This window comes from Pan paniscus, chromosome 6 (genome assembly GCF_029289425.2).
Source record: "Pan paniscus chromosome 6, NHGRI_mPanPan1-v2.0_pri, whole genome shotgun sequence".
Classification (NCBI taxonomy): Eukaryota; Metazoa; Chordata; class Mammalia; order Primates; family Hominidae; genus Pan; species Pan paniscus.
This window is the reverse complement of record NC_073255.2, coordinates 94324531-94348122: the sequence shown is the minus strand read 5'-3', so window position 1 is coordinate 94348122 and position 23592 is coordinate 94324531. Positions and strand designations below refer to the sequence as shown.

The window sequence follows — 23592 nt, the reverse complement described above, 5'->3', positions numbered from 1 at the left end:
GAGGGAGGGAAGAAAAATGGTAGAAACTGCTTCAGGGCCTCTAGGGAGGACCCATGATGGGTGAGATTTAGATTTACCCTAAAAATAACTGTTCCTACTGCTTGACCAATTGCTCAAACTTGTGGTCATTATGAACCTTGCTCACACACACACGCAAAAATCTTATAGTAACAAATTTTTAAAATCTTTAAAATTCCCATAAGCCACGTAAAATAATATACCGTGAGTCTGTAACTATGGATCCACTGAGTGTGTGTGTATAGCTGAGAATCAGGAAAGTTCTGTGCTGTAGTGTTGAAAGGAGAGAGAAACCTTTTAAACTGAGACACTGCTCAAGGAAGACTTCTTAAAGGGAAAGGAGGGATAACTCGGCCCAGCTACTGTCCCAGCCATTACCCACTTCTGTCATATATGCCTCATAGGAACTCTGGGGTCTGGAGGGCTGTTGTTCAGAAAGGCGGAGAAACTCACCCAAGGTCATGCTCTTTGGTTCCAAGCCCTGAACCAGCACCCACTCTGTACTGTGGAGGGGTTCGGGCCTGCAGGGGACTGGGTTCTGGACACAGATGACAGGCCTTCTGGGCAGAGGAAGTGCCACCAAAGTGGAAGGGCATGGAGCATGCAGCCTGTGGGCCGGGGGGGATGGAGGAGAAGCCAGGAGGCAGGTGAGGCTGCGTGTGGGAGGCCAGTGGGCTTCTGAGTGGCAAGAAGAGATGACAGCAGGCGGAGGGGAATGGGCCAGCAGCGGCGTCAGCTGGGGTAGAGCTGGATGGAGCCTGGAGGTGAGAATTCAGGGAGGGAGCTATTTTTGTTGTTGTTGTTGTTTTGAGACGGAGTCTTGCCCTGTCGCCCAGGCTGAAGTGCAATGGCGCAATCTTGGCTCACTGCAACCTCCACCTCCTAGGTTCGAGTGATTCTCCTGTCTCAGCCTCCCAAGTAGCTGGGATTATAATAGTTGCATATTACCACGCCTGGCTAATTTTTGTATTTTTAGTAGAGACAGGGTTTTGCCATGTTGGCCAGGCTGTTCTCAAACTCCTGTCCTGAGGTGATCCCCCTGCCTTGGCCTCCCAGTGTTGGGATTAGAGGCGTGAGCTACCACGCCTGGCTGTATTTTTATTTAATTTATTATTATTAGTTTTTGGAGACAGGGTCTTGCTCTGTCACCCAGGCTGGAGTGCAGTGGTGCAATCATAGCTTACTACAGCCTCAACCTCCTGGGCTCAGGCAATCCTCCCACCTCAGCTTCCTGAGTAGCTGGGACCACAGGCACATACCACTATGCCTGGCTAGTTGGTTTTTTTAAATAGATACGGGGTCTCATTATGTTGCCCAGGCTGGTCTTGAACTCCTGGCCTCAAGCAATCCTACTGCTTCAACCTCCTAAAGTGCTGGGCTTATAGGTGTGAGCCACCATGCCCAGCCAGAAGCTATTTAATAGCATAAAAGTACAGGAAAAATGGAATCAAAATGAAAGATGTGAAAATGGAAATGACCCAATATAATGTGGGCTGTAAAACGAGCTTCAGTAGGACTGGCAGATAGGAGCTCCGGGTTACAGGGAGACAGCAGAAGGATGCATCCATGGTGCCTCCAAGATGATGCAGAGACTTTAGGAGGCCGAGGGGGGCAGATCACCTGAGACCAGGAGTTCAAGACCAGCCTAGCCAACATGGTGAAACCCCATCTCTACTAAAATACAAAAATTAGCTGAGTGTGGTGGCTCATGCCTATAATCCCAGCTACTTGGGAGGCTGAGGCAGAATTGCTTGAACACGGGAGGTGCAGGTTGCAGTGAGCCGAGATCCCGCCATTGTACTCCTGCCTGGGCAACAGAGTGAGACTCCGTCTCAAAAAAAAAAAGATGATGCAGAGGCTCTGGACCTAGATGAGGGGAGGATAGCAGCAAGGGCCGCAGGCTGGGGAGACACTGTAAGAAAAGGACCCGAAGGAACAATGAACAATGAGGCCAGGCGGCTCTAGGGTAAGAAATAGCCATTTTTAAAAGAATGAGGAAGTGAACTAGCGGTAACGGTGGTGATAATTATCAAGCTGATGGCACTAATGAGTGCTTAGACCAGGCCCCTTTGTATGAATTATCTTATATAAAGTCATACAACTCTACAACCTACCAGTAGACACTTAATAGTATTAATCAGCTCCATTCTGCAAATGAAGAAACCAAGGTACCTGAGATCTCTTAGGCTTAGAAAGGCTAAGTAAGCCTGGGTAGGGTGGCTCATGTCTGTAATCCCAGCACTTTGGGAGGTTGAGGCTGGAGGATTGCTTGAGAATAGGAGTTTGAGACCAGCCTGGGCAATAGAGCGAGACCCCATCTCTAAAAAAAAAATTTTTTTTTAATAGCTAGGTGTGGTGGTGCACACCTGTAATCCCAGTACTTTGGGAGGCTTAGGTGGGAGGATTACTTGAGGCCAGGAGTTTGAGAACAGCCTGAGCAACACAGTAAGGCACCATCTCTAAAAAAAAAAGAGTTTTTTTTTTGTTTTTTTTTTTTGAGACAGAGTCTTGCTCTGTTGCCCAGGCTGGAGTGCAGTGGTGTGATCTCAGCTCACTGCAACCTCTGCCTCCTGGGTTCAAGCGATTCTCCTGTCTCAGCTTCCCAGTAGCTGGGATTGCAGGTGCACACCACCAAGCCCGGCTAATTTTTGTATTTTTAGTAGAGATGGGATTTCACCATGTTGGTCAGGCTGGTCTTGAATTCCTGACCTCAAGTGATCCACCCATCTTGGCCTCTCAAAGTGCTGGGATTACAGATATGAGCCACCATGCCCAGCCTAAAAAAAAAATTTGTCAAGTGAGGTGGCCGTGCCTGTAGTCCCAGGTACTTGGGAGGCTGAGACAGGAGGATCACAGGAGGATCACTTGAGCCCAGGAGTTTGAAGCTGCTGTGAGCCATGATCACGCCACTGCACTCCAGCCTGGGGACCAGAGTGACACCCTATCTCTAAAATAAATAAATAAAAATAAAAAAGAACTGCTAAGTAAACTGCCCAGGCCCGTAACATCAGCAAGTGTAGGGCGGGGATTCAGTCTTTGCAGTGTGACCAAGCTCAGGCTCAGGATCACAACCTCGGCACTAGACAAGGCCCTCTACACCACAGAGACATGATCAGAATCCACAGACTGGAAAAATGCATTAAAATTCACAAGATGAAATCCAGTAGGTACAAAGGAAATTTTCTATACTTAGGCCTAAACTCACTGGCACAGGGGAGCTGTGACTCAAAGCAGCACTTGTGAAAAGAATGAAGGTGTTTTGGCCAGGCACATGGCTCACGCCTGTAATCCTAGCACTTTGGGAGGCTGAGGTGGGTGGATCACAAGGTCAGGAGTTCAAGTTCGGCCTGGCCAAGATGGTGAAACCTCGTCTCTACTAAAAACACACAAAAAATTAGCCGGGCGTGGTGGTGGGCACCTGTAATCCCAGCTGCTCGGAAGGCTGAGGCAGAAAATTGCTTAAACCCGGGAGGCGGAGAATGCTGTGAGCCAAGATCACGCCACTGCACTCCAGCCTGGGTGACAGAGAGAAACTCCGTCTCAAAAGAAAACAAAAAAAAGAATTAAGGTGTTTTATTTGGCTGCTAACTTAATAATAGCAAGATTTTGATACGGTTGATGAACATGCAAGTCTGAGCTCTCTGGATGCATTAAAAGGAGGGAACGTATGGTTCCAGTTCTCTACACAGATAAGGCCATGCGTGAAACACTATTCAGTTTCAGGCTTTATACATTATGAAGGAAACTAACAAGCTGGACCATTTCCAAAAAAGAGTGACCTGGATTGAAATGGACTTAAGATCTGAAGAAAATTTAGAGAAATATCAGTATTCTGAAGCGTGACCATCTGGAAGCAGGAAAAACTCCAGAGGCTCGAACCTAGACCAATGGGCAGAAGTCCAGAGAGGCAGTTTCTGGATGAACTTAAAGCTGTCTCATGAAAGAGAACTCCTCATTATTAGAAACACACATGCAGAAGAGAGGCAACCTCTCTGGGTTATTGTGAAAAAGATGGACAGGTTCAGATTACATTAGATGACTTCTAGGTCTCTTCCCATTTTTAAACTCTGAAACGGCTGATCAGATGATGGAGGGCTCTGGATATCAGGTCGAGGAAAACTGTGATCTGATGGGTACTGGAGATCCACAGAAGGCTCTTGAGCAGGGGAGGAACATGACACAAATGACCCTCCGTTCTCCTGAATGAGTTACTTCTCCAGTGTGCTAAGGAAAGTGGGGAACACCGTGGGAGTCACCGCCTCCCAGTATGAATCCAGTGCAACTGACAAGGACCTGGCCTAAGCACTGGCTTGTGGAAAGACGTTTCTTCCTAAACCAGCGGCTACAAGGCACCTGTAAGCTCTGCCTGAGCTTGCCAGGACTGTCCCAGACCCTTCTCCTGCAGCTCTGAGGGGGCTCACAAGAGCTCTCAGGCACTGTCATCATCGTGCCCCAGTTCCCCAAGCAACACTTCATCATAGTGGCTGTACCCATGAGGCAGAGCCCACTCTATGGTTTGGGGCCCATTGCCGAGCCTGTGGCAAGGCTTCATGGGGGCTCATTCTGGGTTCTAAGGCAACCTGTGGGTCCCCCAGGGGGCCAGGGAATGTCAGATACTGAGGGGTTTCCAGGGCAGAAGTTCCCTGCGAGGACCAGTTTCCCATGGCTCACTAACACTGTGTACCTGGGATACCACCTCTCCACCCCACCCTCCACCATACACGCTCCCTCTTCTTTCTACTTTCCAAACCCTGACCTCCTTCAAGCTCATACTCAACGGTACCGTTTTCTTTTTTTTTCTTTTTTTTTTTTTGAGACAGAGTCTTGCCCTGTTGCCAGGCTGCAGTGCAGTGGCGCAATCTCGGCTCAGTGCAACCTCCTCCTCCCTGGTTCAAGTGATTCTTCTGCCTCAGTCTCCTGAGTAGCTGGGACTACAGGTGTGCGCCACCATGCCCAGCTAATTTTTATATTTTTAGAAGAGACGGGGTTTCACCATATTGGCCAGGATGGTCTCGATCTCTTGACCTCATGATCTTCCGCCTCGGCCTCCCAAGGTACCTTTATTTTTTTAAGACTTAACCAAGCTACTCAGGCCAACAATGTATTTTTCTCTCTTCCTTCTTTCTTTTCTTTTCTTTTCTTTTTCTTTTTTTTTTTTTTTTTTTGAGACAAAGTCTTGCTCTGTTGCCCAGGTTAGAGTGCAGTGGCACAATTTTGATTCATTGCAACCTCTGCTTCCTGAATTCAAGTGATTCTCCTGCCTCAGCCTCCGGAGTAGCTGGGATTATAGGCCCACACCACCACACCTGGCTAATTTTTGTATTTTTAGTAGAGACAGGGTTTTGCCATGTTGGCCAGGCTGGTCTTGAACTCCTGACCTCAGGTAATCTACCTGTCTCAGTTTCCCAAAGTGCTGGGATTACAGGCATGAGCCACCTCATCCAGCCCCTTTTTTTTTTTTTTTTTTTTATAAGAGACAGGGTCGTGTTCTGTCACCCAGGCTGGTGTGCAGCGATGTGATTATAGCTCACTGCAGCCTTGAACGCCTGTGCTCAAGTGATCCTCCAGCCTTAGCCTCCCGGGAAGCTGGGACTTCCAGGCATGTGCCACCACACCCAGCTAATTTTTTTGTATTTTTTGTAGAGATGGGGTCTCCCTGTGTTGCCCAGGCTGGTCTTGAACTCAGGCTCAAGTGACCCTCCCCCAACAGCCTCCCAAAGTACTGAGATAACAGTTGTAAGCCACCGCACCTGGCCTTTTTTTTCTCTTTTTTTGAATTCCTATTTCTCCCAATACGTTTGACACTGAGTATCACCTTCCCTCCCTACCCAGACTAGAATCCCAAGCACAAGGACCCTGTCTTCTCCTTTCCTGTAGGCCCACAGTCGTGAAGGCAGGTCATAAGTCCATAAATCATCAGGACTGGCTGCTTCCCAGCACTCTCGCCTCTAAAGTGTACCAGGTAGAGGCCAGGCATGGTGGCTCATGCCTGTAATCCCAGCACTTTGAGAGGCCGAGGCAGGAGGATCTCTTGAGACCAGGAGTTCAAGACCAGCCTGGGCAACATGGTAAGATCCCATCACTATTAAAAAATATATATATATTTATATATATTAAAATTTTATATATTATTTATATAAAATATATATATACTTTTTTTTTGAGATGGGAGTTTCACTCCATTTGTCTCCCAAGCTGGAGTGCAGTGGTGTGAGCTTGGCTCACTGCAACCTCTGCCTCTCAGGTTCAAGTGATTCTCCTACCTCAGCTTCCCCAGTAGCTGGGATTACAGGTGCCCATGACCATGTCCAGCTAATTTTTGTATTTTGTATTTTTTTTTTAGTAGAGACAGGGTTTTACCATGTTGGCTAGGCTGGTCTTGAACTGCGCCTGTTCTATAAAATTTTTTTAGAAAGAGTCCCAGGTACGCCAGGTGCGGTGGCTCATACCTGTAATCTCAGCACTTTGGGAGGCTGAGATGGGCGGATTAATTGAGGTTCGGAGTTCAAGACCAGCCTGGCCAAAATGGCAAAACCCTGTCTCTACCAAAAATACAAAAAGTAGCCAGACATGGTGGTGCGTGCCTGTAGTCCCAGCCACTTGGGAGGCTGAGGCAGGAGAATCACTTGAACTGGGGAGGCAGAGGCTGCAGTGAGCTGAGATGGTGCCACTGCACTCCAGCCTGGGTGACAGAGTGAGACTGTCTCAAAAAAACCAAAACAAAACAAAAAAAAAGTCCCAGGTATGTGATTCACAGTCTCTTGAGAAAATCTACTCCCTTCCCCTCCCGGCCCCAGGCTCTCTGAAGGACATCTTTTGGTTCTGAACTGTTCCCGCCCCGCCACAGGCCAATGCCTGGGGGCCCCTCCCAGCACCAAGGGCGGGCAGTGCGGGGCTGGGTGTCTCACCTCTGGAGGGGACTCTGGGTTAGGGAACATCATCTGAGAACAGGCTGTTCTCTGGACTTCCCTGGAGTCACACAGGACCTAAGACCAAGCCGTGTCTCCCCTGAAAGGGTGGCATTGTCCACCACTTCCTGACCCAGCAGGCCCTCGTGTCCCCGGCTGGTTCCGGAGAGCCAATTACCAGCAGGCACCGCAGGAAGGGCGCCTTTCTCCCAGCCTCTCTTCCTCCCTCCCCAGCACTCCCCATCCTCCGCTCGCCTGGGACAGCCCAGCCAGGCAGTGGCCAATGGGAAACCCTCTGGCCTTGCTTGTGTGGGGAGCTGGGCCTGGGCCTGGCCTGTGGGGCCAGTTGGACACTGTCAGGTCACATACACACAGCTCTTGGCAGGAGCCCAGCCCTCGGGCTGCCAAGGCCAGGCTGGCTCGCAAAGGTCCCACGGCAGGAGCAGGCACGGGGATGTGCCCCGGGTGGGGGTGGCAGGTCCCCAGGCAAGGGGCCAGAGAAGGAAAACCTGAGAACAGGCAGCACAGATGGGAAAGGAGAAGGGCAAAACAAAGGCAGAGGAGGCCGGGCACGGTGGCTCCACCTGTAATCCCAGCACTTTGGGAGGCGGAGGTGGGCGGATCACCCAAAGTCAGGAGCTCCAGACCAGCCTGGCCGACATGGTGAAATCCCATCTCTACTAAAAATACAAAATTAGCCAGGGGTGGTGGTGCGTACCTGTAGTCCTAGCTACTCAGGAGGCTGAGGCAGGAGAATCACTTGAACCCACAAGGTGGAGGTTGCAGTGAGCCGAGTTCGCGCCACTGCACTCCAGCCTGGGTGACGAGAGAAACTCTGTCTCACAAAAAAAATAAAATAAAGGCTGGGCGCGGTGGCTCATGCCTGTAATCCCTGAACTTTGGGAGGCCGAGGCGGGTGGATCACCTGAGGTCAGGAGTTCAAGACCAGCCTGACCAACATGGTGAAACCCTATCTCTACTAAAAATACAAAAATTAGCCAGGCCTGGTGGTGGGCGCCTGTAATTCCAGCTACTCGGGAGGCTGAGGCAGGAGAATCACTTGAACCCAGGAGATGGAGGTTGCAGTGAGCTGAGATCGTGCCATTGCACTCCAGCCTGGGCAACAAGAGTGAAACTCCATCTCAAATAATAATAATAATAATAATAATTTTTTTAAAAAGAGGCTGTAATCCCAGTACTTTGAGAGGCCGAGGCAGGCAGATCACTTGAGGCCAGGAGTTCAAGACAAGCCTGGCCAACATGGTGAAACTCCGTCTCTACTAAAAATACAAAAATTAGCTGGGCATGGTGGCAGGTGCCTGTAATCCCAGCTACTCAGGAGACTGAGGTGGGAGGATGGCTTGAACCCAGAAGTTCAAGGTTGCAGTGAGCTATGATCATACCACTGCACCACTCCAACTTGGGTCACACACACACACACACACACACACACACAAAAGAAAGAAAAGAAAACTAGAAAGAAAGAAAAGAAAATTGGCCATGGCAGGTTGCAGTACAGGTGGCAATAGCTCAGGTTAACAGCTGGGACCTACCACCTGAATGAGGATGACAGGGAGAGTACAGAACCAAATGGAGATCAGGTGAGCCCGGGAGAGTAGAGGGACAGGTGAGGCATGAAAGCCAAACAGAGTGTCCCCACCGTGGGGAGCCTTCTGTGCTCCGTGAGACTGCTCTGGTCCTAGCTACAACACTTGGAGTTTGCTGCCCAACATCAGGGTCTTTTTAATTCTTCTCTTGATCAAAAATAATAATAATCATCATAGAGCCATTGTCACCAGATTAGTGGTAGTAGCAGGAGCCACTGACCCTCACTTGGGCCTCTTCCTCCTCCCAGGCACTGCACTGGTAATTTACTTCTCATCCTCCTTTGGTCCCTAGAGGGCAAGAAATCTGGGCCCCTATTTTCCAAGACAAGCTACTTGCAAGTAGTACAGCCAGAAAGAAGTGAAGCCAGAATTCAAACCCAGGTCCATCTGAGAGCGCCTCCTCTCCCACACCATGCTGCCTTCTGTAACTGCCAGGGTCCAACACAAACCTGTTGCCAACCAACGTCCTCCACCCTACTGTCTGCCTCACCTTCTGTTGCCCAGGCTGGAGTACAGTGGTGCAAACGTGGCTCACTACAGCCTCAGCCTCCTGGATTCGAGCAATCTCCCATCTCAGCCTCCCAGGCAGCTGAGACGACAGGTGCATGCCACCACACCCGGCTAATTTTTAAATTCTTTTGTAGAGATGGGGTTTGCTATGTTGCCTAGGCAGGGTCTCCCTCTGTTGCCCAGGCTGGAGTACAATGGTGCAAACATGGCTCACTACAACCTTAACCTCCTGGATTCAAGCAATCCTCCCATCTCAGCCTCCCAGATAGCTGAGATGACAGGTGTATGCCACCACACCTGGCTTTTAAATTCCTTTGTAGAAATGGGGTTCACTATGTTGCCTAGGCAGGTCTCAAACTTCTGGCCTCAAGTGATCCTCCTGCCTCAGCCTCCTGAGTAGCTGGGATTATAGGCACATGCCACCACACCCAGCTAATTTTTGTAGAGATGGGGTCTTACTATGTTGCTCAGGCTGGTCTGAAACTCCTGGGCTCAAGCGCTTTGGCCGTCCCAGCCTCCCAAAGTGCTGGGACTACAGGCATGAGCCATGCACTGGGCCCTAAAATGGTGAATTTTATGGTATGTATATTTTACCACCACACACACACATAGACACACACACACACAGTTACAAGGTAGATAAGCCTCCAAAACATGCTACATGAAAGAAACCAGACATGAAATGGGACACAATGTGTGATTCTATTTGTATGAAGTGCTCAGAATGGGCAGATCCCATAGAGACAGAGAGCTGACTGGTGGCCACTGGGGTCTGGTAGGAGAGGGGTGGGGAGTGATTGCTTAATGGGAACAGGGTTTCCTTTACGGATAGTGAAAATTACGGATAGTTCTGAAATTAAACAGTCATGTCGGTTGCACGACATAGCGAATGTGCCAAATGTTGCTAAATTATACACTTGAATTTGTTACAATAGTGAATTTCATGTTATATGTATTTTGTCACAGGAAAAAAAAAGATAAAAAACACTGAGAAACTGATTTTTTTTTCTTTTTTTGAGACGGAGTCTCACTCTGTCACCCAGGCTGGAGTGCAGTGGCGCGATCTCAGCTCATTGCAACCTCTGCCTCCCGGGTTCAAGTGATTCTCCTGCCTCAGCCTCCTGATAGCTGGGATTACAGGCACCCACCACCCCGCCTGGCTAATTTTTGTATTTTTAGTGGAGACGGGGTTTCACCATGTTGGCCTGTCTTGTCTCGAACTCCTGACCTCAAGTGATCCACCTGCCTCGGCCTCCCAAAGTGCTGGGATTACAGGCATGAGCCACCACACTGGCCTGAGAAACTGATTTTACTGAATACCTACTACACGCAGGGCAAGGCTGCCACACAGATAGTAAGGCTCTTTGCCATACAACCACAAGAGGGCCTTTCACAGACAGTTGTGGACAGCCATGCACCTGCACATGGCTGCCAGGATCCAGGGCACCACACCAGGGGCTGCTAGAGAGCACACAGATGATAGGAAGTGGACCCTGTGGCCAGGTGTGGCAGCTCATGCCTGGAATCCCAGCACTTTGAGAGGCCGAGGCAGGAGGATCACTTGAAGCCTGGAGTTCAAGACCAGCCTGGGCAACATGGTAAGACCCCATCTCTACAAAAAATAAAAATTTAGCTGGGGATGGTGGTATATCTGTAGTGGTGGCTACTTGGGAGGCTGAGGCAGGAGGATTGCTTGAGCCCAGGAGTTGGAGGCTGCAGTGAGCTATGACTGTGCCACTGCACTCTATCATGAATGACAGATGGAGACCCTGACTCCCCACCCTTAAAAAAGGTGGATCTTGTCCTCAAAGGGACAAAGACTGTACTACTCCTTCCTGTCCTTTCCTTCCTTCTCCTCTGACTGTGCTTATGCCTGTAATCCCAACACTTTAGGAGATTGAGGTGGAGGATCGATGGAGCCCAGGAGGTGGAGGTTGCAGTTGAGCCGAGATTGTGCCACTACACTCCAGCCTGGGTGACACAGCGAGACTCTGTCTCAAAAAACAAAAACAAAAACAAACAAAAAATGGCCAGGCGTGGTGGCTCACGCCTGTAGTCCCGGCACTTTGGGAGGCTGAGGCAGGCGGATCACCTGAGGTCAGGAATTTGAGACCAGCATGGTCAATATGATGAAACCTCGTCTCTACTAAAAATACAAAAATTAGCTGGGTGTGGTGGTGCGCACCTGTAGTCCCAGCTACTCAGCAGGCTGAGGCAGGAGAATCGCTTGAACCTGGGATGTGGAGGTTGCAGTGAGCTGAGATCACACCACTGCACTCCAGCCTGGGCGACAGAGTAAGACTCCGTCTCAAAAAAAAAAAAGAAAACAAAACAAAACAAAAACAAAAACAAAGTATCTCGTAACATCGTCCTAGACAAGAATGAGAAAGGACAGGCTGCCAGGGGTCCAAACCATCACCCACCAGCCAAACCTGGCCTCAGCCTGCTTGTGCATGGCCTGTGAGCTAGGACTGGTTTTTGTGTTCTTGTTTAGGGACAGAGTCTTGCTCTGTTGCCCAGGCTGCAGTGCAGTGGTACGATCATAGCTCACTACAGCCTTGAACTCCTGGGTTCATGCGATCGTCCCACCTCCACCTCCCAAGTAGGTGGGCCTACAGGTGCGCACCACCACGCCAGGCTAATTAAAAAATTTTTTTTTGTAGAGACGGGGTCTCACTTTGTTGCCCAGGCTGGTCTTGAGCTCCTGGCTTCTAGCGATCCTCCCACCTTAGCCTCCCAAAGTGCTGGAATTACCGGCGCGAGCCACCATGCCTGGCTTTTTAAGGGTGGGGAGGAGGAGGAGGAGGAAGAGGAGGAGGACGAGGAGGAGGAGGAAATAGTAGCAGCAGGAAGCCACAAAGCCAAAAACATTTACCATCTGGCCCTTTGCAGAAAATGTTTGCTGGCCCCTGGACTAGGCAGGGCAGCCTATGAGGGTGGATGTCCACACATACAGAGGCTGATTACTGGCCATCACTTTGGGGTAAGGCATGCTGGTGCCCGAGCCTGTGTCCTCCTCCTCATGTTTACCAGGGAGGTATATGTCAGGCACAGTGATTGATCTAACTGATGCTGGGAACAACAGTAACTACATTTAGATGACTATTTTTTTTTTGTTTGGACAAGGTCTTGCTCTGTTGGTTGGAGTGCAGTGGTGCAATCATGGCTCATTGCAGCCTCGACCTCCTGGGCTCAAGCAATCCTCCCACCTCAGCCTCCCAAAATAGTTGGGAGCACAGGTGCATGCCACCACACCCAGCTAATTTTTTTTTTTTTTTTTTTTTTGAGATGGAGTTTTGCTCTGTCACCTGGCTGGAGTGCAATGGCGTGATCTCAGCTCACTGCAACCTCCGCCTCCCTGGCTCAAGCGATTCCCTTGTCTCAGCCTGCCAAGTCGCTGGGATTACAGGCACCCACCATCACTCCCAGCTAATTTGTTTTGTAGTTTTTAGTAGAGACGGGGTTTCACCATGTTGACCAGGCTGGTCTTGAACTCCTGACCTCAGGTGATCCTCCTGCCTCGGCTTCCCAAAGTGCTGGGATTACAAGCATGAGCCACCGCACCCAGCCGCTAATTTTTTATTATTTGTAGAGGTGAGGATCTCCCTGTGTTGCCCAGGCTGGTCTCGAACTCCTGGCCTCAAGCCATCCTCCTGCAGCGGCCTCCCAAAGTGCTGGGATTACAGGCGTGACCCGCCGCGCCCAGCCTCAGCCTGGTTCCTTGCGTGAGTCTTGGTTTCTTGGTCTCCTTTTCCCCGTATGCCAGCTGCCTCCCTCCATAAGAGAACATCTGTGATGACCTTCGGGGTGCCCACTCAGGCTTTCAAAGGGGCCTGGAATGTAGGGCACAGGGTAAGAGACTCGGACACCAGGCCTTGGGGAAAAGGAGAAGCGGGCCCATATGCCCTCCTCTCACCCACAGGGAGCTGTGGCTTCGAAAGGGGCTCCTCCCTTGTAAGGCTGCTGCTCCTGTCGGCATGGAGGAAACCTTGGTTCCGCTTCCCTAGCACCCCAAACTGCAAAGTCACGCTGGCAGGTATTGCACCCAGAGGGCTCATTCCCCATTCATCATAGTCACTGGTTGGGCAAGTCACGCTCCCTGGAAAGCGCAGCCTTGGGTAAATCCACCAGACATATCCTGATCTTTCACTATTCACAGAGCCAGACTGGAGTGGCCTTTCGTAATGGCCCTGGCCAGAGCTTCCGGGGGAAGCCTTCCGGATAGGCAGCTTGTCAGCAAGAGTGGGAAACCCTGGGCTGCGCCCTCCCCACAAACCACCAGCATTGCCCAACTTCCTCTCTTCATGCCCTCTACCACCCTCTCGTTGCTCCAGCTTTCTTTCTTTCTTTTTTTTTCTTGAGACACAGTTTCACTGTCACCCAGGCTGGAGTGCAGTGGTGTGATCTCGGCTCACTGCTACCTACCTCCACCTCCTGGGTTCAAGCGATTCTCACACCTTAGCCTCCCGAGTGGCTGGGATTACAGGCATGTGCCACCAACTCTGGCTAATTTTATATTTTTAGTAGAAACAGGGTTTCACCATGTTGGTCAAGCTGGTCTCAAACTCCTGACCTCAAGTGTTTCATCTGCCTCAGCCTCCCAAAGTGCTGGGATTACAGGTGTGAGCTACCACACGTGGCTAATTTTTGTATTTTCAGTAGAGATGGGGGTTTCACCATGTTGGCCAGGCTGGTCTTGAACTCCTGACCCCAGGTGACCTGCCCTCCTCAGTCTCCCAAAGTGCCGGGATTACAGGCATGAGCCACTGTACCCAGCTGTTTCCCCAGCTTTCTAACAGTGAGGTTAGTTTTGTCTCTTCTCTTTTATTAATATACTGCTACTTATCTCCAATGATCTGAAGACTCAAGGTAGGTGATGCCTGACTTACAGGAGATCCCCCAGCACGGGAACCATCCCTTATCCAGCTCTGGGTCTCTTGCAGTGTCCAATTTCTAAAAGTGACCTTTCTGTCAAGTGAATGAGCCAAGCCCCAGCCACATCCCAGCACTAGAAAACCTGATGCCTCTCCCTTGAGCACATCCTTTTTTTTTTCTTCCAAGTTTTTTTGTAGAGATGGGGTTTCACTATGCTGCCCAGGCTGGTCTCAACCTCCTGGGCTCCAGTGAGCCTCCCACCTTGGCCTCCCACCCAACATCCTTGACATCCCACCTTTTGTTCTATTTCTGCAGGAATCGCTGTGTGTAGAAAGAAAGCCTTTGGTCAGTGGTTCCCAGACTTGGCTAGGCCGGGATATCATCTGAGAATCCTGTACCCCGAGTTTGTACACACACCCCTAGATTCCTTTGCTCCACCCCCAAATTGGACTCATTTGTCCTCGGAAGGGCCCATGGCACTGTTAATTCAGGTGATGTTACAGAAGAACATTGTATGTCAGAGTCTAAGAAAAAATTCAGCTAAAAGTAAAAACAGTGGCCGGGCACAGTGGCTCATGCCTGTAATCCCAGCACTTTGGGAAGCCCAGGTGGGCGGATCACTTGAGGTCAAGAGTTTGAGACCAGCCTGGCCAACATGGTGAAACCCCATCTCTACTAAAAATACAAAAATTAGCCAGGGGTGGTGGCATGTGCCTGCTGTAATCCCAGCTACTCAGGAGTCTAAGGCAGGAGGATTGCTTAAACCCAGAAGGCAGAGGTTGCAGTGAGCCGAGATCACTCCAGCCTGGGCGACAGAGCAAGACTTTGTCTCAAAAAAAAAAAAAAAAAAAAGAGAAGAAAAACAGTAACAAAAAGGAAGAATGAGAGCAAAGAATAAAGATGGTGGAAATGTGAAGAATGAAGTCAGTTTCTCAGCTCAGACAAGTATACCTTGATGTAAGTAAATTTTTTTCTGGAAAATGTGAATTGCCACTAAGGCCAAATTAGGAGATTATTATTCATTTCACAGAAGACATTGGCATTCGATACCCTTAAATAGCAATCTCCGTTAGTACATTTAAGAGAGGATTCAGTTTACAGAAGTGTGATTTATACAAAACCACATCTGTTACATAAAGCTCAGAAAAATAGCTCTCCTCCCATGTCATCTTGCTAACTATAGAACTGGCCCAGTATAGATGGTCACCTATTTTCTTCTAAAAGATACCACCCCTGCTCTCTGTCATCTATTTCTGTTTCACCGTGATCATGGGTAACAGATTCTTAGGGGCCACCCAGATCTCTCTCTGGTCTTCCCTAAACTCAGGGAACAACTGCTCTGAATTGTTTTCATATTCACTCATTCATTCGACATATATTTCTGGAAGGCCTATCATATGCCTGGCACTGCTCTAGAAACACAGCGAGGGTGCGGTGGCTCATGCCTGTAATCCCAGCGCTTTGGGAGGCCAAGGTGGGTGGATTGTTTGAGCCCAGGAGTTCAAGACCAGCTGGGGGCAACATGGTGAAACCCTGTCTCTACAAAAATACAAGAAATTATCCAGGCGTGGTGGTGCATGCTTATAGTTCCAGCTACTTGGGAGGCTGAGGTGGGAGGATCACCTGAGCTCAGGAGGCAGAAGTTGCAGTGAGCCAATATTGCGCCACTGTACACCAGCCTGGGCAACAGAGCAAGACCATGTCTTTAAAAAAAAAAAAAAAAAAAAAAGGCCAGGCACAATGGCTCATGCCTGTAATCCCAGCACTTTGGGAGGCCAAGGTGGGTGGGTCACTTGAGGTCAGGAGTTCGCGACCAGCCTGGCCAACATGGTGAAACCAGTCTCTACTGAAAATACAAAAATTAGCCAGGGGTGGTGGTGCATGCCTGTAGTCCCAGCTACTCGGGAAGCTGAGGAACAAGAATTGCTTGAGCCTGGGAGGCAGAGGTTGCAGCGAGCTGAGATAGCACCATTGCACTCCAGCCTGGGTGAAAGAGTGAGGCTCTGTCTCAGAAACAAACAAACAAACAAATAAATAAACAAAACCAAAATAAAACAGCAAGGGACAGAGATGACGATCTCTGTCCTCACGGAGCTTATATTTTAGCAGGGGAGACAAGCAGTAAACAAATCGGATGGCGAGAGGTGCTATGGAAGAAAGATAAGGGCAAAGATAGGGCTGGAGTGTTCTAGGCAGCATTATAACCTCCCAAAGGGTCACTGAGAAAGGCTGTACTGAGGTGACAGAGGGATACAGACTTTAAAGTGATGAGAGGCTGGCGTGGTGGCTCACACCTAAAATCTCAGCACTTTGGGAGGCCGAGGAGGCAGGACTGCTTGAGACCAGGAGCTTGAGAACAGTCAGGGTGACATAGCAAGATCCTGTCTCTACAAAAAAATTTAAAATGAAAAAATTAGCCTGGCTTGGTGGCAGAGGTGGGAGGATGGCTTGAGCCCAGGAGTTTGAGGCTGCAGTGAGCTACGATAGGGCCACTGCACTCTAGCCTGGGAAGCAGAGTGAGAGCCTGTCTCAAAAAATAAATAACATGAAGAGGAAGTGAGCCTGGTACATACCTGGGGGAAGAGTTCTAGGCACACGAGCAGAAGCCCAGCTGGCAGGCGCGAGGAAGTATGGCTAGAGCCGGAAGTCAGGGGCAGGAGGGGCCAAATCCCTCCTCGTGGCTCATGGTGGCTCATGGTGAGGACTGACCTTTGTTCCACGTAAGACTGGGGCCACTGGAAGTGGTTTTGTTTTTTGTGGTTTTTGGTAAAGACGGGGTCTTGCCATGTTGCCCAGGTTGGTCTTGAACTCCTGGCCCCAAGCGATCCTCCTGCCTTGGCCTCCTAAATTGCTGAGATTAATGGGTGAGCCAGTGTGCCCAGCCTCCCTGGAAGGTTTTGAGCAAAGCGGTAAAACGATCTGATTCAATAGGATCCCTCTGGCTGCTGTGCTGAGAACAGACTGCAGGGACCAGTGTGGCTGCAGGGACCACAGTGAAGACGCTGCTGCCTTCAATCAGGCCAGAATTGATGGTGGAGGCAGAGGAGGTGTCGAGACGTGGTCGGTCTCTGAATTTATTTTGAAGCTAGAGCTGATGGGATTATCTGATGTTCTGGATCTGGGGTGTGAGGAAGGAAGGAGTCAAGGATAACATCGTGATGATTTGCCTGAGCAACTAGAGGGACTGAGCTGCCATGAACAAGCTGGGGGGACCCATGGGAGAGTTGGTTTGGGGCTAGGTTAGACATGAGACACCCACCAGGTATCCCAGTGGAGCTGTGGGTGAGCAGTGGGCTGTGCCGCATCTGGAGTTCAGAAAAGGTCTAAGCTAGGCCAGGTGTGGTGGCTCACACCTGTAATCCCAGCACTTTGGGAGGCCGAGGTGGGCAGACCTCTTGAGGCCAGTTCGAGACCAGCCTGGCCAACATGATGAAACCCTGTCTCTACTAAAAATACAAAAATTAGCCAGATGTGGTGGTGCACGCCACCCAGCTGACTCGGGAGGCTAAGGCAGAAGAATTGCTTGAACCCAGGAGGTGAAGGCTGCAGTGAGCTGAGATCATGCCACTGCACTCTAGCCTGGGTGATGGAGTGAGACTCTGTCTCAAAAAAAAAAGAACAGGTCTGAGCTACATTTATAAATTTGGACGGGATGTAAGAGTGGATAAGAGCACCAAGGAGTGAGTGCAGATGAGATGTCTGGGGACAGCCTGAGGACACCCCGATGTTCAGGAGAGACAGGAGGCCAGTTATGGGCAGTGGCTCGTGCCTGTAATCCCAGCACTTTGGGAGTCCAAGGAAGGAGGACTGCTTGAGCCCAGGAGTTCGAGACCAGCCTGGGCAACACAGTGAAACCCCGTCTCTACCAAAAATACAAACATTGCAAGTCTTAAAACCTGGTCTCTAAATAAATAAATAAGGATAGGAGGGAATCAGTGATGGAGATAGAAAAGAAACAGCCTGTGAGGTTGGGGGAAGCCAGGAGACTGTGGCACCCTGGAAGCCATATGAAGAAATGCATTTTGACCGGGCATGGTGGCTCATGCCTGTAATCCCAATGCTTTGGGAGGCTGAGGCAAGAGGACACTTTGAGTCCAGGGGTTGGAGGCTGTAGTGAGCTATGACTGCGTTACTGCACTCCAGCCTGGGCAACAGAGCAAGATTGTCAAATAAATAATTATCTATCTATCTATCTATCTATTTTTTAAAGGAAATTGGCTGGGTGTGGTGGCTCACGCCTGTAATCCTAGCACTTTGGGAAGCTAAGGCGGGCAGATCACCTGAGGTCAGGAGTTTGAGACCAGCCTGACCAACATGGTGAAACCCTGTCTCTAATAAAAATAAAAAATTTAGCCAGGCGTGGTGGTGCGTGCCTGTAATCCCAGCTACTCGGGAGGCTGAGGCAGGAGAATCACTGGAACCTGGGAGACGGAAGTTGCAATGAGCTGAGATTGTGCCTCTGCACTCCAGCCTGGGCAACAGAGCGGGACTCCATCTCAAAAAAAAAAAAGCAAAAAAAAAAAAAAGGCTCTCCCCCTCTGATGGTAGGTCGAGGAGAGAAAAGGGGAGGCTGGGAGCTGGAGGCAATGAGTGCTCTGCAGGGTTTCTGCTGTGAAGAGGGACAGAGAGAGAGGGCAGCCGCTGGGAGGAGGTGGGCTCAAGGTTTTCTTGTTTCCAGTGGGAGACATAATAACGCATTTGCATGCGCATGAGGAGAGGACGGGAGAGTGGCAGGGATGGGAATGGGGCCTGGTGCCCAGCAGGAGGGCAGGCTGGGCCAGATCCCACAGTACAGACACAGACGGAGGCAGACATGTGGGTGAGGGCAGTGCCAGTTTTCACAGATCGTCTCTCTTCACAGTGAAACAGGAAGCGAGGTCAGGGCTGAGAGCTCAGGATTTGAGGAATGCACAGGATGCCTGGAGCTGCACTCAAGGCCCAGGCAAGTGGCATTTGGAGAAAGGAACTAAGCCAGCCTCCGCCTCCTCTTCTCCAGCCCAGTTCTCCCCAGAGCCTCTCCCTTGTCCTCAAACCAACTCTTCTCCTCCTCCTCATTGCCTTTCTGGCTTGTAAAGTGTTTGAGGCTGGGCACAGTGGCTCACGCTTGTAATCCCAGCACTTTGGGAGGCCGAGGCGGGAGGACTGCTTCAGCCTAGGAGTTTCAGACCAGCCTGGGGAGTAGTGAGACCCTATGTCTACAAAACATCAGAAAATTAGGGTGTGGTGGCTCATGCCTATAGTCATAGCTACATAGGAGGCTGAGGCAGGAGGATCGCTTGAGGGCAGGAGGATCACTCGAGCTCTGAAGGTCAACGCTGCAGTGAGCTATGATCGTGCTACTGCACTCCAGCCTGGGAGACAGAGCTGGACCTTGTAAAAGAAACACACACACACACCTCCAAAGCACAGACCTCACTGATCTCAGGTCAGAACCAAAGAAAAGAGACGGAGTGAGCAGTGAGGCTGTGGTTACACTCTGGAGGCCACGGAATCAGGCAGGCAGAGGCGCTGATGGATACTCCCTGCTCTGGACCCAGGGAGTGAGAACAAGCTGGGGAGGATTTGCTAATCAGTTTTCTAAAGTGGAAAGAGGGGTTGTTGCTAATTCCGGAGGTGGATTTCATCATCGGCTGCACGGCTGTGACGTGACTTCCTCAGAAAGCAAAGCTGCCAGAAACTCTCCCTTCTACTTCTTCTGTCTTGGGGGTGAAGAAGAGCCCTTCCTTAGGGGAGTGGGGGAAAAAAGAGCTATGAGATTCAGAAGTATAGGGGTGTTGGCCGTGGGGGAGTTATCCAACAGGCCCCAGGCAGGGTAAGCCCCACCCAAGCCTCCAGGCCTGACAGCCTACTGGTCTCCTGGTGGCCACAACGTCACTGGAAGCCCCCTTTCTAAAGCACAGCTCCAATCATGTCAGCAACATCCAGAAACATCCAGGGCTCACGAGGAAACTGCTCCACTCCCTGGCCTGGCACTCAAGGCCTGGAGATCCGGCCCCCACTTGCCTTTCCAGTCTTAGAATTCATTCCTGTCCTTCCCTTTCCCAAATACGTCCTGCCTAATTTGACCCTCATGCCTTCTCTTCATGCCACCTCTCTAACCAAGATTAACTACCCTGCCAAAACCATCTCCATTTATTTAAGTTCCATCATTCATTCAGATAGTCATGATTTTATTCATTCATTGAATTCATCCATCAAATCTATATTCATCCCTCTGTGTCTGTACATAGGTGTATTTTTGTTTAATTTTTTTTTTTTTTTTTTTGAGATGTCTTGCTCTGTCGCCCAGGCTGGAGTGCAGTGGTGTGATCTTGGCTCACTGCAGTGCCTCAGCCTGCCTCCTGAGTAGCTGGGAATTACTGGCACCTGCCACCACGGCCAGCTAATTTTTGTATTTTTACAATTAGTAGAGATGGAGTTTCATTATGTTGGCCAGGCTGGTCTCGAACTCCTGACCTCAGGTGATCCACCCACCTTGGCCTCCCAAAGTGCTGGGATTATAAATATAAGCCACCATTGTTTAAGTTTTTATAGAGATGGGGTCTCACTCTGTTGCCCAGGCTGGTCTCAAACTCCTGGGTAGGTGTATTGAGCACCCGGTCAAGTGTTGCATTAAGTCAACTCACAGATCACTAAGACTTAGTCCTGGTTTCAGAGTGAGGTCTAGATGGGGAGAAGGTGATGGCACTGTGTCCACCTTGTGAGAGGAGAGAGATTGGTGGGTATGGACTGTATGGAGGCCTGGGGTGTGGGCATCTATCTGAGGCTTAAGGGTTGGTGATGGCTGCCTGAAGGAAGAACCAACCTAACCAGCTGAGAAGCTGGTCTGGAAAGGGGGCCTGCCAGGGCATTCAGGTAGAGATGACAGCATGACTGAGCCACAGAAGTGAGCAAGGCCCAGAATTGGGGACTGGTGAACAGTCACTGTTTCTAGTGAGTAGAAAAGCAGAGATGGGGCGCTATAGTTTAAATATGTGTGTCCCCTCCAAAATTCATGTTGAAACTTAATCTCCATTGTGATGGTATGAAGAGGTAGGGACTTTTGGGAAATGATGAAGTCTTTTATAAGGACAAATGCCCTTATAAAAGAGGCTTTGGAGGCCGGGCGTGGTGGCTTATGCCTGTAATCCCAGCACTTTGAGAGGCTGAGGCAGGTGGATCGTTTGAGCCCGGGAGTTTGAGGCCAGCCTGGGTAACATGGTGAATCCCTGTCTCTTAAAAAAAGAGGCTTTGGAGAGCTGCTTGCCCTTTCTACCTCTTCTGCATGCGAAGGCACACCATTCATCTCTTCTACCTTTTTTTTTGCCATGTGAGGATGCGGCTAGAAAATGCCATCTATGGAACAGGCTCTTGCCAGTCACTGAATCTGGTGGCACTGTGATGTTGGACTTCCCAGCCCCCAGAACTGTGAGAAATAAGCTTCTATTGTTTATAGACCCAGTCTATGGTATTTTGTTATAGCAGCAAGAATGGACTAAGACTGGGGCCATGACCTGGAAGCCTAATTTATAGAGCCATAGGGCAGCCGCCCAAGGAAACTTCCCCTGTACTTACTACCCAGCTTGAAACACATTAGCAAAAAGAATTCTTGAAAGCTAAAACCTCAAAGCCTAAGTCCTTAAAGCGTAAGTAAGCCAATGGATACATACGCTTAGGTGAACGCACAAGGATTTCACCCCAATAGTGGAAAATGTTATTAATAGAGGACAGATCACAATGAAATGATACATCACCCCCTGCTCATCTGGAATTATAGTGATACTAACATTGACTGAATGATACATGTCAAGGCATTGGTCTAAACACTTTATATGTGGTAATTCATCTGCCCTCACCACAACCCTGTATGGAAGGTAATATGCCTATCCCCACTGTACAAGAGGGAAAGCCTGGCAAAGGGAGACCTCAGTAGCCCACCCAGGTAAGTACACAGTGGAAACTGGTTTTGAACCCATGAACCCAGAACCCATGGATGGCCTGGACCACTCTGATATATTATTTCTAGATCTCCAGCATGGTGAAAACAAAAATTAAAGTCTACAAAACCGTATTATGGTATGGCCCCATTTTCTTTAAATATGTGTGTATTTGTCTGTGTGTACATGCTTGTGTTTGATTGAATCAAATGAAAATTTGGCTGTTTTTGACTTATATAAAAGGCAATTTCATAAGGTTCAACCTAGTGCATGCACACAAACACACACACACACACACACACACACACACACACAGAAAAGTCTGTAAGAACCTACACTAAATTGTTAACAGTAGTTTTAGATGGTGGAAAAATATTTGATCTTTATTTTCTTTATACCTTTTCATATTTTCTGAAAAGTGGCAGAAGTTTAACATTTCTGTGGATCACCTGTTTCCTTACTGCTGGTGCTGATGACCTCAGCTATGTGGTATTAAAATCTACTCAGTGTGCAGGAGCCCCAGCCCGGCAAACTACAGCATCAGGGTCCAGTGCACTCAAGGCTATCTCTCCTCGGGGACAGAGAAGCCAAAGTGTGTACTTCAATGAAGCAAGTGCTTAGAACAGCACATGGCATATCAAGGGCACTCTATAAACCTTTTCCAAATAAATGAATGAATGGCCACTTTCTCCACCCCACTTCCTACACCACTTGGCAGAATCAATCATTCCTACTTAGTTTCTATAGGACTTTCCTTAAATCTCTATAGAATAAAGAACCCAGTAACCTGCCCAGGTAAGTGGTAGAGACAGATTTTGAACCCCAGGACCCAAGGCCTTGACCACTCTGAAATACTGTTCCTAGATCAAAGTGAGGGGCCCTTTGAGATTTGACTTCTCTGAGCCTCAGTTTCTCCAGCTTGAACATGAAAATAGGAATCACACTTTTCTGAGAATTGCATGAGACACGGTGCTCTGTCACCTCCAGCCTTGTTCCAGTTGATGTTACTTGGGTAGGGCTGAGAGGGCCTTGTTTATTGTGGGTAGCATCAAGTCCACACCCAGGGCCATGGCCAGAGAACTGCCCATTTGACCTTGCCTCCCTTACTGGAGATTTGTTGGATATAAGAGGCAGCATCTTCCCTCCAACTACTAGAAAATCTGGCAGAAGTGGATGAGCGTTCAGTGCTCTGTAGACCCTCTGGCTGACGGCTGGATCCACAGTTGAGTAGACCTCAGGATGATGGTCAAGGGGAGCTGGGCACAGGGAAAGGGCCCTGAGGTTTAGACTCAGACAACTCTCAGCAATGAGCCATGAGCTAAATCTGGAGTCCAGGATTTCAGCCAGACTGTAAGCCAAGTACACACCATGAACAGGGGTTCCAGAGTTCCCTGGCAGCCAAGGAAAATCCCCTGCTGGGAATGAATGTGCTCACTCCTCTTTCACAATTCTTATCCAAGCATATTTAGAACAGTGCAGCCATTTCTGCATCTAACCCCATTTCCTGGATCATTTACCACCTTCCAACAGCCTACAAAATTTTCTCATTTACATTTATTGCTATTATCTATGACTCATCCCCTCAGTCCCTGCAGGAGCTCAGCTCCACAAGGCAGGAATCTTTGTTTGGTTCAGTGAAGTATCCCAAGTGCTTGGAACAGCACCTGGCATATGGAAGACACTCTATAAATCTTTTCTGAATAAATGAATAAATGAAATGTCACCTTCCCCACCCCACTTCCTGTACCATTTGGCAGA

The 23592-nt window shown here is 49.4% G+C and overlaps 1 protein-coding gene across 9 annotated transcripts in view; it reads right to left on the bottom strand.

Moving 5' to 3' along the window:
- The window catches only part of HIP1 (huntingtin interacting protein 1), a 205049-nt gene that overhangs the window by 72338 nt on the left and 109119 nt on the right, over positions 1-23592 (bottom strand). For 2 of the 9 annotated variants that reach the window (XM_063605928.1, XM_063605927.1), the window contains exon 1: positions 16492-16647. The exons of 4 other annotated variants lie outside the window; for them this stretch is intronic. In XM_063605928.1, the coding sequence (XP_063461998.1) occupies positions 16492-16614 (123 nt within the window). In that variant the 5' untranslated portion in view covers positions 16615-16647. Of the gene's footprint in view, positions 1-6926; positions 7578-16491; positions 16648-23592 lie in introns of those variants that run through there. 3 more of the 9 variants (XM_063605929.1, XM_055114570.2, XM_055114572.2) reach the window with 3 other exon arrangements.